General features: G+C 41.1%; 1 protein-coding gene across 1 annotated transcript in view; it reads left to right on the plus strand.

Annotated features, from left to right (window-relative positions):
- TAPT1 (transmembrane anterior posterior transformation 1) overlaps nucleotides 1-14,203 on the plus strand; it is a 60,263-nt gene extending 46,060 nt beyond the window's left edge. The window contains exons 9-14 of the mRNA XM_044912775.1: nucleotides 441-550; nucleotides 2,597-2,656; nucleotides 3,037-3,105; nucleotides 5,944-6,020; nucleotides 9,477-9,641; nucleotides 12,028-14,203. Of these exons, the coding sequence (XP_044768710.1) occupies nucleotides 441-550; nucleotides 2,597-2,656; nucleotides 3,037-3,105; nucleotides 5,944-6,020; nucleotides 9,477-9,641; nucleotides 12,028-12,265 (719 nt within the window). The 3' untranslated portion in view covers nucleotides 12,266-14,203. The remainder of the gene's footprint in view (nucleotides 1-440; nucleotides 551-2,596; nucleotides 2,657-3,036; nucleotides 3,106-5,943; nucleotides 6,021-9,476; nucleotides 9,642-12,027) is intronic.
- The last annotated feature ends 2,998 nt before the right edge of the window (nucleotides 14,204-17,201 follow it).

The following is a 17,201-nucleotide window of genomic DNA, read 5'->3' on the forward strand; positions in this document are numbered from 1 at the left end:
AGTCATAGTAATAAAGAGGGGAAGAGATTGTTCAGTTGACTTCAGCACCTGTCCCTACTAGCTATTTACTGTCACATTAGGCAGCTATAGAATTAAAGGATGTTATGACAAGCTTGCTTAATTAGCCATTCTACCAGTGTATTGGCTCCATGAAGAAAGTTGGGGGCTCTGTTCACCTCTGTGTCCTGCCCCTCAAGGGTTTAGCACAGAGAAAATACAGAATAAATAGCTATTGAGTGAGTTATCCTTTAACTTGATAAAATATAGCTCTTTTGATAATTAACTGAATGCTAGTTTTGTCTCTGTTATCATTTATTGACAACATTGTAGGTTAGCCCTGTGGAGATTTCAGATTTCTATGGCAGCCTGTGATATTATGGTATATGATGTTCTATTCATATTAAGAGATTTAATTGTCTCTTTTCCCCTGTCCTTTCTAGATCACCTCTGGGTGTTGTTTCCAGATGTCTGTATGGTGATTGCATCAGAAACTGCTGTGGATATTGTAAAACACGCCTTTATCACCAAGTTCAATGACATTACCGCAGATGTATGTATTTTAATAAGCAATTCAGTGTTTAATGTTGATTTCTGTGCAAACTGGTGCAGCCACTCTGGAAAACAGTATGGAGGTTCCTCAAAAAGTTAAAAACAGAACTACCCTATGACCCAGCAATTGCACTGCTAGGTATTTATCCAAAGGATACAAAAATACTGATTCGAAGGGGCACATGCACCCCAATGTTTATAGCAGCTTTATCAATAATAGCCAAATTATGGAAAGAACCACAAATGTCCATTGACTGATAAATGGATAAAGAAGATGTGTGTATGTATGTATACACACACACACACACACACACATCAAAAAGAAATCTTGTAATGACGTGGATGGAACTAGAGTGTGTTATGCTAAGCAAGATAAGTCAGAGAAAGACAAATACCATATGCTTTCACTCATGTGGAATTTAAGAAAGCAGATGAACATAGGGGAAGGGAAGGAAAAATAAGATAGAAACCTAGAGGGAGGTAAACTGAGGGTTGCTGAAGGGGAAGTGGGCGGGGAATGGGATAAAGGAGTGATGGGTATTAAAGAGGGCACTTGTTGGGATGAGCAGTGGTGTTATATGTAAGTGATGAATCACTAAATTCTACTCCTGAAATCAGTACTACAGTATGTGTTAACTAACTTGAATTTAAATTTAAAAAATAAAAAAATAATAATTATGAAAAGTAATATTTTCTAAAGCAAAAAAATAATGTTGACTTCTGCTTAATATTATAAAGATGTAAAATAAGGCTAGGTTTACTCCGTTTATTAAGATAAGAGTACTACTTTGAAGTTAGAATTATAATTTTAAATTTTTAAAAAGTATTATACTACGGAAAGTATGTTATTTCAGTATTGAACAATCCTGGTTCCATACTTTTGGGTGGAAGTGTAGTTTGGCCAATAGTTCAGGTCGGAGTAGAGTGTCGCTAACTCAATCATTATAAATTGTTAATACTATCATCTGTGTACTTAAACTTTTAAAAATCACATTGTTTTTATTTAAGCATAGACTATCAAACCTTTTCTCTCTGGCTAGATTTTTTTAAGTATTTTGTATTTAAAAACTGATTATTTTTCTGTGACTGTAGATTTCTGAAAAGTTGTAGAAGACAGCTTTTTTGGTGAAAGCACTCAGGAGATTTGCTTTATGTTTCATCCAGCTGTTCTGTGGACTTGCCACAAATAGATGTGTGCTGTAGGCCCATCATACACACAAAGCCTGGGAGTTCTGGCGCCCTCCCCATTCCTACCTCAGCCCCTAAATGAATATTCACTTGGACAGTTTCCTAGATGTTATTTGGGTTGTACTTTGTCTTACCGTGGTACTATTTCAAAAGGCAGAGATTTGAAATCTAACGTGGTTGCAACTGCTACAATGTGATGATTTGATTAAGAGCTTCTGAATGCTTTAATAAACTTAAATAAGATTTTGCACTCTTTTATAAAGCACTGATCAAGTAATTTCACTGTTTACTCTCTTGGTTTCCTCAGTGCAAAATGGTCCCCTTTTCATGGGATCATTTTCTGAGCATCTGAAGTCAAAATTAATAAACTTGATTCAAGTACTTAGTGCAGTTTTTAGTGAAATGACAGTTTCCGGTGCTTTCGTAAATGTTACATTCTCAAACTCAGTTTTACATCTTGCTTAGCACCCACTGTTTGAATTGAGGTATCATTATCGTTATATAGACAGTAGTAATTTTTAAACTATGCATTTAAAATTTCAAAATTATTTTATATTTATTATGCTACTTAAAATAGCCACTCTTCCCCAAATTCTAAACTCTCAGGATCATAATCATTGACTATTTATCCCTCTTTGAAGAAAAATCTTTAAAAAGCTTGTGAACATAACAGTTGGGGCTGAGGCTTTTTTACCTTTACTGTAGGAAAATAGAGAAGCACTACCCAGATGTCTCCTTGGCTATCAGCACCTTTTTCCTGGTTAATTATTAAACGTTTTCATCTACAAAGTCAATTAAATCTTTGCATATTGTATATTTGTACTATATCACTTAATATTTCACTCTTATTTGTCTTTAGGTCTACAGTGAATATAGAGCCAGCCTTGCTTTTGACCTTGTTAGCAGTCGACAGAAAAATGTGAGCATTATATCGAAGACATAGTAGTCTGAAATTACCTGAACAATGGTTTAATTTAGTGTGGAATATTGGTTAAGGGAAAGTTGCATAAACTTCAACTTCCTACTTATCTCTGTTCTCAACACTATGTTTGTAATTTAGTAAAATAATCATAGTACTTAGTATTAAATAAGGTATGATTTCTGTAGCATACTAACAGTTACACAACTTTGGATTTAAAACTTCTTATGAACATTTAGATTTCCACATTTTACTCAATTACATAATAGTTGCCGGGTTTTCTTTTTGTGCATAGCTTCCCCCGTTGAGAACGTTTGCTGGTGGTAAGTGGAAGTGAACTTTTTCAGTTCCAGAAATCCTTCTCTCCTTTCTCTGTGCAGGCATATACTGATTACAGTGATTCCGTGGCACGGAGGATGGGGTTCATCCCTCTCCCACTAGCTGTTCTAGTAAGTTCGTACTTTTTTCCCTTTTCTACAATGAGATAGCTATTATGATAAAGTATTAGTAAATGAATTATCAAGAAGTTTGTTTCAGAAGGACCTGATATAAAAACTAAAGGGTAAATGATCTGGAAGGAAATTTTAAGTTACAGTATTATTCTTTTGGATTTTGAGCTGTCCAACAGATAAGTAATTTTAACAAATATTTTATGTAATGGCTTTCCTGGTAATGAGAGTACTCATTTTTGCTTATTCATTTGGCAAAGATTTTTCTTTTTGAATGGAAATGCCTAGTGGTAGGCATGTGCGACCACTGTAGCGTGTATTAACGGAAGTCTGAGAAGTCGATCCAGCATTTCTAAAAGGCAGTTGGACTGCTTTGATGCAGTAATTGGAGTTCTAGGAATTTATCCTAAGAAAATAGTTATAAAAGGCACATGATCATTTATAGGCAAGATTATGCATTGCAATGGCATTTACAATAGAAAAAGTTTGGAAAGAAATAAAATAGGTTAAATAAATTTTGTTATGCTCAAGTGAAGACATAGTCCCTGTCCATTATAGTCATTACTTTTTACAATTGTTCCAGAGTTTTTACAATGAAAATTTTTACTGTTATACTCAGAATATATATATATATTTTTTTTAAATATTAGCACTGAAATGTATTAAATCAATCCAAAAAATAGTCACCAGCTTTGAATATTTTAATGAATTGCTCAGAACAGTCTTGCAAGAAGTTACTAGCCACATCAGGCTATAATAATGTTAATTAAGGTTTGCTGGCTGTACCTGTATTTGATTATGTTCCTCGTTGGCTACCTACTCTCACATCAAAACAAATGCAACCGTCTTTTTGCCAAAGGACATCTAGAGTTCTCCCCCTAGGTGCAAAGTGTCATGGAAGTCAACTAAGAGATGTATAAAGAAATTGTAAGTGATACCAACTGTATTTGAGACCAGCTTGCCTGACCTTTTTTAAAGGCTGGAAGATTAATAGATTTAATGTTATGTAAATTTCATTGTGACTCTCCAGACAACCGCATCCTCAATGTTTTCAGTTCTATTAGCAACTTGTTTGTTACATAATAACATAGCTTTCTTTTGTTTGGGAAAAGGAACTCCTAGAACTGTGGAAAAACAGTATTTTAAGGAGTAAAATTGTTTAAGAGATTGATAGAATGTTAAAATTTTTCTGCATTTGTTTCCTAGAACTGGAAACATGATACATATAGTGTAATAAGGATAAACCTAGGTTGCCTGACTTCTTTTATTTTTAAAGGATTGGTTAAATGATTGGATTTAAATGTGGCTCTGCTTTGCCAAATAATAACTAACTAGTAGCAATTTATTTGCCAGAAAACTCTATTCATAATTAGTATGGATTTTTTAATTTAGTATTTTTAAATTTTTCTCTGGCCTTTGTTTTATTCCTTAAATGAGTTTTTATGGTTGTTGTACCAAAAGATTTAAGTTTAGCTAATAATTGATTAATGAAGTGCTTCTGGAGAACCTCCTGCATTTTCAGAGGGGATAATGCAGTTAGGCAGTGATCCAGCGGGTTTTCTCCTGTAGCACTTTTCTCGCAGAGCTCCAAAGTGACCCCGTAGCTTTGGCAGCCATCTAGGAGCCTTGAGGAATATTCTGAGGCCTCTTTAAGGCTCACGAGTGGCAGTGTTTCTCTCTAAATGTTACCTTACGTCCTAAAATGAAATCATATCCAGGCAAAGTAAAAGAAATGATATATTAAGGTCTCATGGAAATTAAGCTTTAGACATACATACCTTAAAATTACCTAATAATATATTAGATAAAAATGAAATCACTTAAGCCTTGAATGCAGCAATTGGCTTGCCTTTCATATTAATCAGTAAAATCCTAGAGCCACGTTAACGTCCACCACGAATACTTGTACAGCAGGTCATCTCCCCAGTAGAGCCTGTGACAGACAAGGACTTCCATATCGGTCTTCTCGTAGTGGACCTTCAGGGAACACGTGACAGTTCCCTCGATCTCTACCCAGTTGTTCTTTTACTAAAAGCATTTGTAAAATATGGTTTAAAATATATCTTACGGTATTTATTTAAGACACTCTAATAGAGTTCCACTTGATGATAACTTAACATTGCTGGATAAGGTCTGTTATTTTCCCAGACTTTCCATTTACATGTAGCAGTCCCCCTAGACCCTGAGATGTAGACACATTATTAAGCCGAACCTGTAACGTATAAATATTTTCCAGTGACAGACCCACCAGATTAATTCAGTACACTTCCAAGGACAGTGCTGTGATACTCCGTTTTTTCAAGCAGTACACAGCTCCTAAGGCTCCCTTTTCCCTCTCTTCCCCGGAAGTCACTGTGGGTTCCTAAAAAGACTCTCAAGGAAAGACAAAGAAAGCAAGAACAAGGGAAGGGTGCGCTACATGGTTCTAGCTCTGGTGGGCACACATGCAGCAAGATGAATTTGATTTTCCAGAGTGATTTTTCATTTTAAAAAATCAGCTGATTTGCATCTCGGGGGGGGTACAACTAAATGGGTCATTCACGAACCTAGATACAGTGCCCGACTTCAGAGAGTCAGCAACAGCTGAACATGACATTAGCCACAGGCTTCCTAAATTTGCCTGAACAAATCCAAATCAACCACAGAAGTTTTCACAAGCAGCCAGATGTTCATGCAAATTGAAAAATCTAGAACTGCTTACTTGGATTTAGACAGAGCCTGCAGGAGTGTATCTAAAATGTTGAAATCAACATGGAGAAGTCTTTATTTAAATATTAACTAATAACTCTGTGGTTGTATGTTTTGTTTGTGTGTTTTTGTTGGTTTGTTTCTGGCTAGCTCATCAGAGTTGTAACAAGCTCAATTAAAGTGCAAGGAATCCTGTCTTATGCCTGTGTCATACTCTTCTATTTTGGGTAAGATTAACTGTTCTTGAATATGTTTTTGATTGTACAGTAAAGTATGTATGCAAGATGTAATGGAAGTTACTTGCAACCAAAGCACCCTACATCCATTCTCACTGGCCCGGGGCTCCCTTAACAGCACATACCTCCAGTTGTGTTCGTAACTTGGTGACGTTCAGTGAAATATGCTCCTGTTTGGTACTAGTATTAATAGCACTGTCGATTTTATTTTAATCTTTAGCGGAATCAGTTAAAGCTCTTTCTGCTTAGGGTTTCAGTTGCATTCCTATTTCCGTTCACGATAAAATCTGCCATTACAATCAGACATTTTCCTGTGTTTAAAAACATCTTTAACTCAGTGAATCCATGGGGCTCTCCCCACCAAGGTTCTGCTCAGGTTCTAGGAGTCAGGATGCCCCCCCCTGGCCATCAAGCCTCTGTCCCTGCAGTGTCCCAAGCCATGTCATCAGTACCTTGATTGGTGGCTTTGGTTTGACACTGGGCACATAGGAAATTGTGTTGAGGCAGGGAGTCCGGGGCCTTGATTTCTCCTAGAGCCTGCCCCTTTTTCATACTACAGGAACTGACTCACAGCTTCTAAAGGTCAAGGAACCATACACATCTCTCAGTTTTTTGACATTAAAAACCATGAGATCCTGTATCTCTGGTGCAAATGCTCACATAGCACTCCAAGGTTCTTGGCATTGTGCCTTGTTCATCAAGGGCTGTTGCTATAATTGCTTCCATCTTTGTTTAACAAAATATTCTTTTGTTTTTCTTTTGACCTAAACTGGGAAGTGAAGCATGTGTATGCAACATTGAAAAACCTTTGTTTAGTTACAGTTGTGTGTGTGTAAATCACCGAAGTGGACGTGCCTTAAGCTGAATGACTGAAAATTCACGACGCCCCCATCACTGTTCCCCTCGATAGTCCACAGAGGCCCAGCTGCTCACTGACCTTTCCACTCCACTCATTTCTCCTTATTACCTTATATCAGGGTAGTGCCCAAATTATCCTCTCCTCCTTCAAAATCTTTCCCAAACCACCTTGTCCCTGAAGCTTTCTTTATTCTGTGACCTCACCAAGCCCAGGACTCTCCCTTGAGTGTGGACAAGTCAGAATTCAGTTGGGCCTCCTGGCACACAGTGCTGGGCTTTCTCCCCACCGCCTCAGGTTCTGCCTCTTTCCCCCGAGACTTACCATGGCCTGAGCTGCAGGTGGAAGGCCTCTGCCCTCCTCCTGCAATCGGCACTCCTCAGTGAGCACCCGCTAGGTGCCAGGTACTGGGCCTGGGGCAAGACTAGGGCCCTGCCTTTGTAGCACTGAAATTCTAGTGGAAAAATAGACAACCAGAAAAGCAAATCTCTGTAAAGTGAGAGTTTATAGTAATCGTCAGGAAGAAAAATAGGGTAGTGTAAGGAGATGGAGAACAGCGGAGGTGCCTGCCTTCCAGCCTCTCTGGTGAGCTTCAGTGGAGACCAGCTGGAGCGAGGGAGAGAGCCATGCGGATGCCTGGGAGGATAGCAGACTCGGCAGAGGCGACACAGGACAGGCCCGACAGGAACAGCAGCGGGGAGCCCGGGCGCCAGGAGCACAACAGTCGAGACGGAGCATCGCAGAGGACACCCAGCAGCCCCGGGAAGGGCTTGGGTTCCGGCTGAGGGGAGGAGGAACCCCTGGAGGCTTCAGAGCAGAAGAGGGCTAGATCCAGCTGGCTTCCGGCCAGGACCACTCTGGCGGCTGTGTGGAGAACAGCCTGGAGTGTGGCAAGATGAGAAGCAGACCTCGGGCCAAGTCAGGAAGCGGTTACGGGCCTCCCAGGGACAGGGAACTGTGGCTGCCACGCCAGTGGTAGCAGTTGGAGTGCTAACAATTTGTCAGCTGGTGGCTTTGTTGAAAGTGGAGCCAGACGGGACTTGCCGGTGAATGATTGGATGTGAGGTGTAAGGGAACCTAAGGAATCAAGTGTGATTGCAGAGTTTGGGGCCCAAGCAAGGAGGGTAGTGGAATCGCCATACTGCAGTGGGGAAGCCTGTGAGAAATACATGCGGGTGTGATTTTGTGTTGTTTTCTTTTGTGTTTTGGAAGGCTTGGCTGTAGTAAGTTTGAAATCCTGTTAGATATCCCCAAGGCAGGGTCAGGGAAGCAAGGGAAGGTACGAGTAAAGAGTTCCGAGCACAGTCGGGTCTGGGGATAAATTGGGGAGTGTTTTGCCATGAAGATCCTGGGGGCCATGGATCTAATGTGAGGTCCTCCCTGGATGTTTGCATTCTTAGCTCCTGGAGGGGAGAGTCTAGGGGCAGTGAAGGAAACCTGTTTGCTTCTTTCTTTGACGTCCCTGCCAGGCCCCTCCTTAGCCTCGCCCCACGGACTCGCAGTTTCCTGTGATTGTCAGGATCTCACCTCAGCCGCCTCTTCACTCATGTGACACTGGAGTGGGGTCCGTGGTTGTCATTTAAGGTCCCCATACATGAGAAGATACCAACATGAAAAGTAGTTTTTCAGAATTTTTTTTGCCAGATTTGTATCAGATACCTTAAAATGTCGTATACATTTTGGTCCCAGAAATTCCACTTCGATAATTATAGCTATCTATGCATTTATCTTAAGGAGATACAGATTTAACCTAAGTTTTCCTAATTAGAAACTTTTAAATAGAAACAAAATATTGGAAATAACCTAAATATCCAGAAATTAAGGGCTTTAGAGGGTAAGGGCTTCCGGCGGCTTTGTTATATGGTAACTCAAACAGTGAAATATTATAAGACATTAAAATAATGTCCCTGAGGAATATTAACTGGTAGGGAAAATATTCATAATAATATATATGTAAAACAATAATAGCATTTAGCAAAATTGGTGGACATTGCTGTGTGCCAAGCACTGTTCTGAGCACTGACTGGAATCACCACTGGATTCATGGCTAAGAAATGCACTCAGGTCCACACAGGTTCTAAGCAGTGAGTCAGGATTTGAATTCAAACACTTGGCACCCAGAATCTGCCCTGGCCCCGAACTCCAGCCCCTACTGCTTTGTAATATAGACTCTGTTTCTAAACAGTGGAAAAGTACGGATTGGTATAAATTCATAAAAGCGACTGAAACATAGCATACCAAATATCACAGTGAATAGTGCTGGACTCTGGAATTAGAAGTTATTTTTTGTTCATCTACATTTACTAAATACATTTGTTTTGCAGTGAAAGAATAAATGTTAAATATTTGTACCAGGTAAAACTTCAAAGTGGTACAATTTCTTATTGTAATGAGAACTAAGGAATCGATCAGGCATTTTCCCTTGTGGTAAAGAAGCCTCATGGGAAACTCGCCCATCCCAGACTTGGGCCTCCGGCTCCCAGGCCCACACTCCTCACCTGGCCCTGTTCTTGTTAGCAGCGGTAGAAGATGACGTTTGCTGTGACTGAGATGAATTCCAACCATGGGTGTTTGTTTCCTTCTGGTTTTAGGTTGATATCCCTGAAAGTACTTAATAGCATCGTGCTGTTGGGGAAATCATGCCAGTATGTGAAGGAGGCCAAGATGGAAGACAAGTTGTTTAATCCCCCTCCAGCCAGTGCACCAGGCAAACCACCTAATAAATCACAGAACAAATGTAAACCCTCTCAAGGTACGTTTGGTTCCTTCCATCCCTTGTGTGAATCATTTTCCAAAGAGTTAATGATCTGAATTTTCCCTAGCAAATCACTGTTTGGTCAGTGTTTCGCAGTGCTTTCAAGATTTGATTTCACTTTGCTGAGTTGTCTTTAATATTTGTATTTTAGATCTCATCGCAAATACACCTAACACAGTGCTCTGAGTTTTTACATTTATTCCTTATCCAGGAGATGATCGTTGAGCACCTGTTACAGGACAGGCCTGGGGATAACGGCAGTAGGGAGGAAGGGCAGCGCCGATTCTGACTTGCTGGGGAGACAGGGAGAAAGCGAGGGGGCAGTCATGCTGTAGAGAAAACGACAGCCGGGTCAGAAAAGGGAAGTGTGACTGGGAGTCCAAAACTCCGCCAGCCAAGGAAGCAGCACCTTCCTGGGAGGAGGAGCACCAGCAGCATGTGCCAAGGCCCAGGGTGGGAACCTGCTGGGCGTGTGGAGGGACCCCAACGGCCGGGTGGCTGGAGTGGACCCATCCCACGGGAGAGGAACTAGAGAAGGAGTCAGAGAGGCCACCCTGCTGTTTGCCATGCGTCTCTTGCTGTGTGGGAAGGCTCTGTTTCAGGAATGGGAAGTGCATTTCAGACAAGTGTCTCAGTGCCCCTATTGGGTGTTTTGGAGATCAGGAGACCGCAGGCCAGACACCATGAAGGAAGGTGGTGCAAGAGGAGTGACGTGATCTAGCTGGATCACTCTCCAGCTTTGTGGGAAGGAGACTCAAGGAGAGCGAGCCAGAGGCAGAGGCCAGCGGGGAGGCCACCTGGGTCAGAACAGGGGCTAGTGGAAACTGTGGAAAGAGCCAAGATGTCCATCGACAGATGAATGGATAAGGAAGATGTGGTATATATATACAATGGAATATTATGCAGCCATCAAAAGGAATGAGATCTTGCCATTTGCAACGACGTGGATGGAACTGGAGGGTATGTTGAGCGAAATAAGTCAAACAGAGAAAGACATGTATCATATGACCTCACTGATATGAGGAATTCTTAATCTCAGGAAACAAACTGAGGGTTACTGGAGTGGTGGGGCATGGGAGGGATGGGGTGGTTTGGTGATAGACATTGAGGGGGGTATGTGCTATGGTGAGCGCTGTGAATTGTGCAAGACTGTTGAATCTCAGATCTGTACCTCTGAAACAAATAATGTAATATATGTTAGAAAAAAAAAAGGGAAGAATGAAGGGGGGAATCGGAGGGGGAGATGAATCATGAGAGAACAATGGACTCTGAAAAACAAACTGAGGGTTCTAGAGGGGAGGGGGTGGGGCGATGGGTTAGCCTGGTGATGGGTATTAAAGAGGGCACGTTCTGCGTGGAGTACTGGGTGTTATGCACAAACAATGAATCATGGAACACTACATCTAAAACTAATGACGTAATGTATGGTGATTAACATAACAATAAAAAATTAAAAAAAAAAAAGAAGAACCGGGGCTAGTGGTGTGAGCCGGGAGCACTGGCCAGATTCCAGATAGGTCTGGAAGAGCACAGGATTTGCTGATGAGGTTTCACAGTGTGAGAGAGAGAGGAAGGATGATTCCGGGGCTGCTGGCCTGGAAGATTTGTAGGCAGAAGTGGGACACTGATACCGTGTTTGTCATTAGATCAGTCCCGTCTGTTCCATATCCGTTCATAGGACTTGTTGTTTAAATGGCTTAATTTTAAATACGCGGAGCTGCTGTGTGCTAGGTAATATCCGGGACGCTGGAGATACAGAGATAGTGAATCGTGCCTGCAGGACCTCCCAGACTGACAGGGGAGATGGCAGAAGCGGGTAATCCAGAAAGGGGAGCTGGTTGTCGGCAGGCATGGGGGGGTAGAGGGGACAGGAGAGGCTCCCATCCTGGAGGTGGTGATGCCTGAACTAAATTTCAAAGGGTAGACGAAGTGAGCATAGGGGAAGGGGCCTCCGTTTGGACTTCCCGTGGGTCGAATGCTCAGGGCTGCTAAAGTGATTACACGAAGAGGGTGGATGTCCTCGAGTCCGCTTGCCCCTGACGTCCTGAGTGTGGGAGCCAATGCTAACTTTTCAGGCAACAATCATTAGCACTTGGTCATGTAGGAGGGAGTTTGTTATACGGGAGTTCTGATCTTCCCAAAATCAGGGAGTGGTGTTATTTGTGAGATACTATCCACATAATAGCCCTTCTATAAAATTTTAATTGAGCAAACAAATGGCGTAGCCCCTGAGTTTCATTATAAACCATGGCTGCTTATATGCCCTAGGCTACTTGGTGTTGACTTGCTTCACCTTAAAATATGGGTGATGGACACTTCCTTCCATTACCACTCTCTTGGTAAGCGTGTATATATTATAAGTTGGAGGGAAATCCTTTTCTAATGAGCTGGATCTGTTTTTCCACAGAAGAAAACCTGTCCGCTTCGGTCACCAGCCAGCCTGTTCATCCAAAGGAAAATGTCATCCCATTACTTGTGGCAAGCAGTTCTGATCAGTTTCTCACAACTCCAGATGGTGATGAGAAGGACATAACGCAGGAAAGCTCTGAATTAAAGCACAGATCCTCAAAGAAAGATTTGTTAGAGGTAGACAGGTTCACAATCTGTGGAAACCGAATCGACTGAACTCTGTGGCCTCTCGTGCCCGGCGGAGTCCCGGGGTGGGAGGTGCTCTGCTCCTGGGACGGACAGATGCGAAAAATGGCACTTAAATATTTATTTAAAAACTTAAATTATTAATGGAAAGCGAATCTTAATATCTTTCTTCCAGTAATGGGGTCTGGCTGCAGGTCAGGTCGCAGAAGAGCAGCGACCTCCAGCCTGGACTCTGGAAACCTGACGGGTTGGAGGACCCCCACCTGCTCAGTAGAGAGCAGTCACCCCCGGGCCTCACGGGCGAAATGCCAGAATCACTCTGCTTCGTCAGTCCGCGCTTCCAGAACATCAAATTGCCTTGAGGCCTCTTCAGTACAAGGATATACCTGGAAAACTGTGAAGCTTTTCCCATGACATTACCTTTCCAGTCCCATACTATTTTCACAAACAGTTTTCAAACTGTCCTTCATCTGCCAAAGCATTAAAAAAAAATAATTAAACTTAAGTCAAGATAAATATTCTTACCACCAGAATAATCCTTGAAGAAGATGTATCTGAATTAATCAGAATAAAAGGCTACCTAAAATAATTCATGATGAATAGTAGCATTTTATAGGAAAAAACCCTAACCCGGTTTGTTTATTTAAAAAATATTCATTAATGAAGGTTGCATCACGGAGAAAAACGTTTCATAATTTTTCAGTTTACTCTTTAAAGCAGAATGTGAGCTGTGTATTGTTCCATTGCAATGGATAAAATAGAAATACCCTTACAAAAAGGCACTCTTTTATACTGAAAAAGCAGAGCAGTGTTAACTTTAATGTATGGTTAACTGGTTTCGCTTTAAAACAAATTGCTTCATAAATTGTTACAGTTAAAAGGATTTGGTGTTGAATGGGCTAAAGAATTGTCAGTGTACAAAATTCAAAGGTGTCAACTTTAACAGTTTTTTAAAGTGGCAGCTTTAAAGCAAATATTCTAAATGGTTTAGGTAGCGTCTTGCTTGGGCTTACAAATGCGGGAGTCCTGCTGATTGGACCGTCCGTGGGGGTGTCTGTGCTGGGGGCCGGCAGCCATGTCTTTGGGCCGCGAGCGTGGCTGTCGGGGGCAGGGAGGTGTGTGTGTATGGATGTTGGGAACAGCAACCAAAAGGTGCTTTTTGGTTTTGTTTGAGATCAAGATTCCATTTCTGCTAATTACTAGCTTGTGGCCCACATCATAAGAGAAGTCATTTCCCACCACAGTTTTATCTTGAGAAACCTTTCTGCATTTTTATAAAAATTCTACAGCGTCTCATTTCAAAATGTGCAGATGTAACTGTTAACTGTCATTTCCTTTCATGTTTTCATGTTGAAGTTCAGCTCTTGTGCTGACCCTTCGGGCATATGATATGCAGAAGATAAATTTTAGGGGATCCAACTCTTTCCTGGGTGAAATACAAAGCATGCTTTAATGTTTTGGCTTCTTTGGCTTCTGTAGAAATATGGAACTGAATCTTAATGTTTTGCATTAACTAAAGAAATATGAAGATTAATGTTCATGTAGGGTAAAAGAGGATATCTTACTGAAATGCTTTTGTGAAACCAGGAAGTATTTTAAGTTAAAAATGAAAGACTCGTATTTTGTGTATGTTTCAACGAAGCCCCATTTTAGAATTCTTCTTATATCCATCTCCTCTTCACCACCAAAAGGAACAGTGTCCACGTGAATGGAATAGTTTGGGGGAAACTTTGCCAAACGTAGCCCTGATCAGAGCAAGAATATGATTTGGGTATATCTTTCAATTCGGCTTGAATTATCCTGTTATTATTGTGCTGTCATTTTCGGAAGATTTCATTTCCTTTGCAGAATCTATTGGGAGTTCGGAATGATGTTCATTTCCTCTGTTAAAATGGCATTCAGTACTAATTTTATAAGTGCATCTTGTGTGAAACTCAATAAATTCAATTTTGTAATCTTTTTTAAAAAGGTCACTGAACTTATTTTAATAACGTTTACTGTTATATTCGCTGGAGTAAATTTCCCACTCTGTAATAAGAATTTACTTCTAATTTACAAGTGACAAGGCTGTCTAATTTGAATTCTTCTCTTGGTCTTAATGGTGGCAAAATGTTGGATTTTTGTTCTGGGGGGTAAAAAAAAAAAGGCCAGTACTTGATCACAGACCATTTCCTATCTCTCAGCCGATGGAGGCGCTTGCATTTGACAGGTGTTTTGAATGTCACACAATGTGTTTTTCACATCTGAGAGTCAAGTTCAAGACAGTACTTTGCTTTTTAAAAAAAATTTAAGGCACAACATAGGTCAGACTCTAATTAGCTTTTCCTTTGGAACAGAAGCATAAGCATCAAGGGTCATTCAGGAGCTTGTCCAAATTTTCTTTGTACTTCGTACTTCTGTACTTTGGCCAGTATTTAAACTGTACACTCATTATATGTATACATGGAAGAAGCGTGTTGTAATTAGATCCCCAAAACATTTCTGCCACTGCTGCTAACTCAGCAGCGGAGAATATAAGTTCACAAAATCATTTAAAATCACTACATTTTGATATGTTTCAGGTTCATTTATTCTTCCAACAGGGATTTACGAATCACCTTATATGCCAGGAGGCTTTGCTAAGATGCTGGGATCAGCAGTGAGCCCAACTCCAGCTCTTCTGGGGAAGACCAGTAGTAAACAAGTCAGTAAGATAGCGTCTCCTGGAGACACATTGCCTAATGACCAGAAGACCTTCCAGGTTTGTTTCAGATCTAAAATAAATATGGTCCTTTAACATTTTATAGAAGTCTGATTTTTTCCCTATTGTATTTTCGTAAAATAAAATAATTATGTAGCAGTTTCACAATACTTCTATAAAATAGAAACAGGGAAATAATTTTTTTTTTTTTTTTAAACTAAAGACTGCCAGTTGTCCACCAGAATCTGTTCTGTTCCATGAACAGAGTTGCAGCTGAGCACGTAGCTGCCTTGACAGTCGGGGACTACATCCCTGAGTCCTTGCTGTTGCTTGTGGCCTCATGACATTCCCACCAAAGGATGGAAGTCAAAGGGATATATGCCAATATGGACCCCCTTACACCTTCTCTTCCCTTCCCACCAACTGTAACCCAGAGAAGGTGTGACTTTGCCCCAACCATGCAGATAAATGCCGCGTCCATAGGATGGCAGGGGGTCAGATCCTGGGTCCCTGAAGCCTCTGTGGAGCAGAGTCGCCTGTCCACTAGGAACACTCAGACGACACATGAGAGAGGAATAAATGCCTTTGTTTCTAAGCTACTGAATCCAGAGGGTCTATATCAGCCCAAATTAATACACTAAGAAATCTGGAAGGGTCTATTTAGAGATCTTCACATAAATGTGAGGTGTTCGACCTCTAAAACACGTACTTCTGAAAACAGTCTGGATTCTCATTCGTACTCTTTGTAGGGAAAAGCTAAAGATGACTGTGTCCCACTCATTCAGAGGTCAGACTCCAGCACTCTTGGTCATCTTGAACGGAACCTTAAAATTTGCACATAAACGGCAAAGTCCTATTTGTTCATTATACTCTACTGACGAGATAGGCCTTGCTCCTAATCGCTCAGGAAATTGTGTACAGGAAGAGTGAATGATAAATCTAGTCTAACAGCACAGAGAAGTGGAAATAAAGGAGTTAATACATCAAAAGAGCAGCAAAGGTATGGTCATCTGGGGCCAGTTTGAGGCAAGTGATTGCTCGAAATATCCCTGCGTTAGGGTTCAGTGTGATATGCGGCATTCGTGAGTGCCTGAGACATAGAGGATGGTTTAGGTCATGTTTAATCTGATTGAGACATGTCTACAATTGAGGAGGAAGTTGTTAAGGAAATTGGCATTCTAAGAGAGTTTTAGTGATCTGAAAAGTTGGCTTACAGGGAACAGCTCGTGTTCAGCCATGCTTGCTTGGTCTAAATTTCAATAAGAAAAGATAACAAATTTTGGCAAGTTAGTAGAAGGCCCCTTTTGGCATAGTGCAGTAAAGGTGTACTGGAAGTTGTTTGATACTTAATGAAAAAGAAAGGTAAGTATCCGCACAGCATATTTCGCTCTCAACTTACAACTTTTTTTGGCAGGTGGGGAAGTTAAGGGCAGTGGGGGGAGGGGAGTCTTGGGGTTCAGGTGACACCTTTAAAAAAGACTGAATCAGGAATTGTAGAATGTATAAGCTCTTGAAGGGTGAATTGTAATTATTTTTAGTAAGCGTATTCTATTTCATTTTAGATATGTCTGCATAAGAATATAAACACTAGGAAATCGCTATAATATCAAGATTAACCAGATAGAGTGAAATACAAGAAAAATGCATAAATATCTTGTAGGGCTTGATTTAACACATATTAATTGCACAGTCACTGTGGAAAGCACAGATGTAAATAAGCTCTGCTCTGCTCTAAGTTCTAGCGGGCAGACTGATGGTTGAACTGGCTGGGCAATTCCAGTCCTGTGACCTAAGTGCTGCCATGAATATGGGTACTGGTTGCAGCAGAACATCTAACTTAGACAGGGCCCCAGCATCTATCTTGTACGGTTCCTGGCATGATCAGGTGGCCAGTAAATATTTATTGGATGACTAAACATATGAGCCATTGTGGGGAATGTTTACTCGGACCGCCTGAAAAAGAGAGTAGGAGTGAGATGGATAAGAAGGAAAGGAAGGGTGAGCCAGACAGGGACGAAGGAGGAAAGCACAGCATGGCCCCACATGGCCTCCCATGGCTGAGTGTTGCGTGCCAACCATCATGCTGAGAATACGAGAAGGAAGAGCTTCAGTCCAGAGGGAAGGTGGAGAAGGAGGCAGGGGCTAGATCTGGAGAGCTTTGAATGACTTACCAAGAATCTTGGACTTGATCCTGCAGGCGATGGGGGGGAGCTTACATGGGATCTTCAATTGGATCATTGGAGCTATCAAATGAGAGGATAAATGAGAAGAAAAAAAAAAAAGCTA

Source organism: Neomonachus schauinslandi, chromosome 2, assembly GCF_002201575.2.
Source record: "Neomonachus schauinslandi chromosome 2, ASM220157v2, whole genome shotgun sequence".
Classification (NCBI taxonomy): domain Eukaryota; kingdom Metazoa; phylum Chordata; class Mammalia; order Carnivora; family Phocidae; genus Neomonachus; species Neomonachus schauinslandi.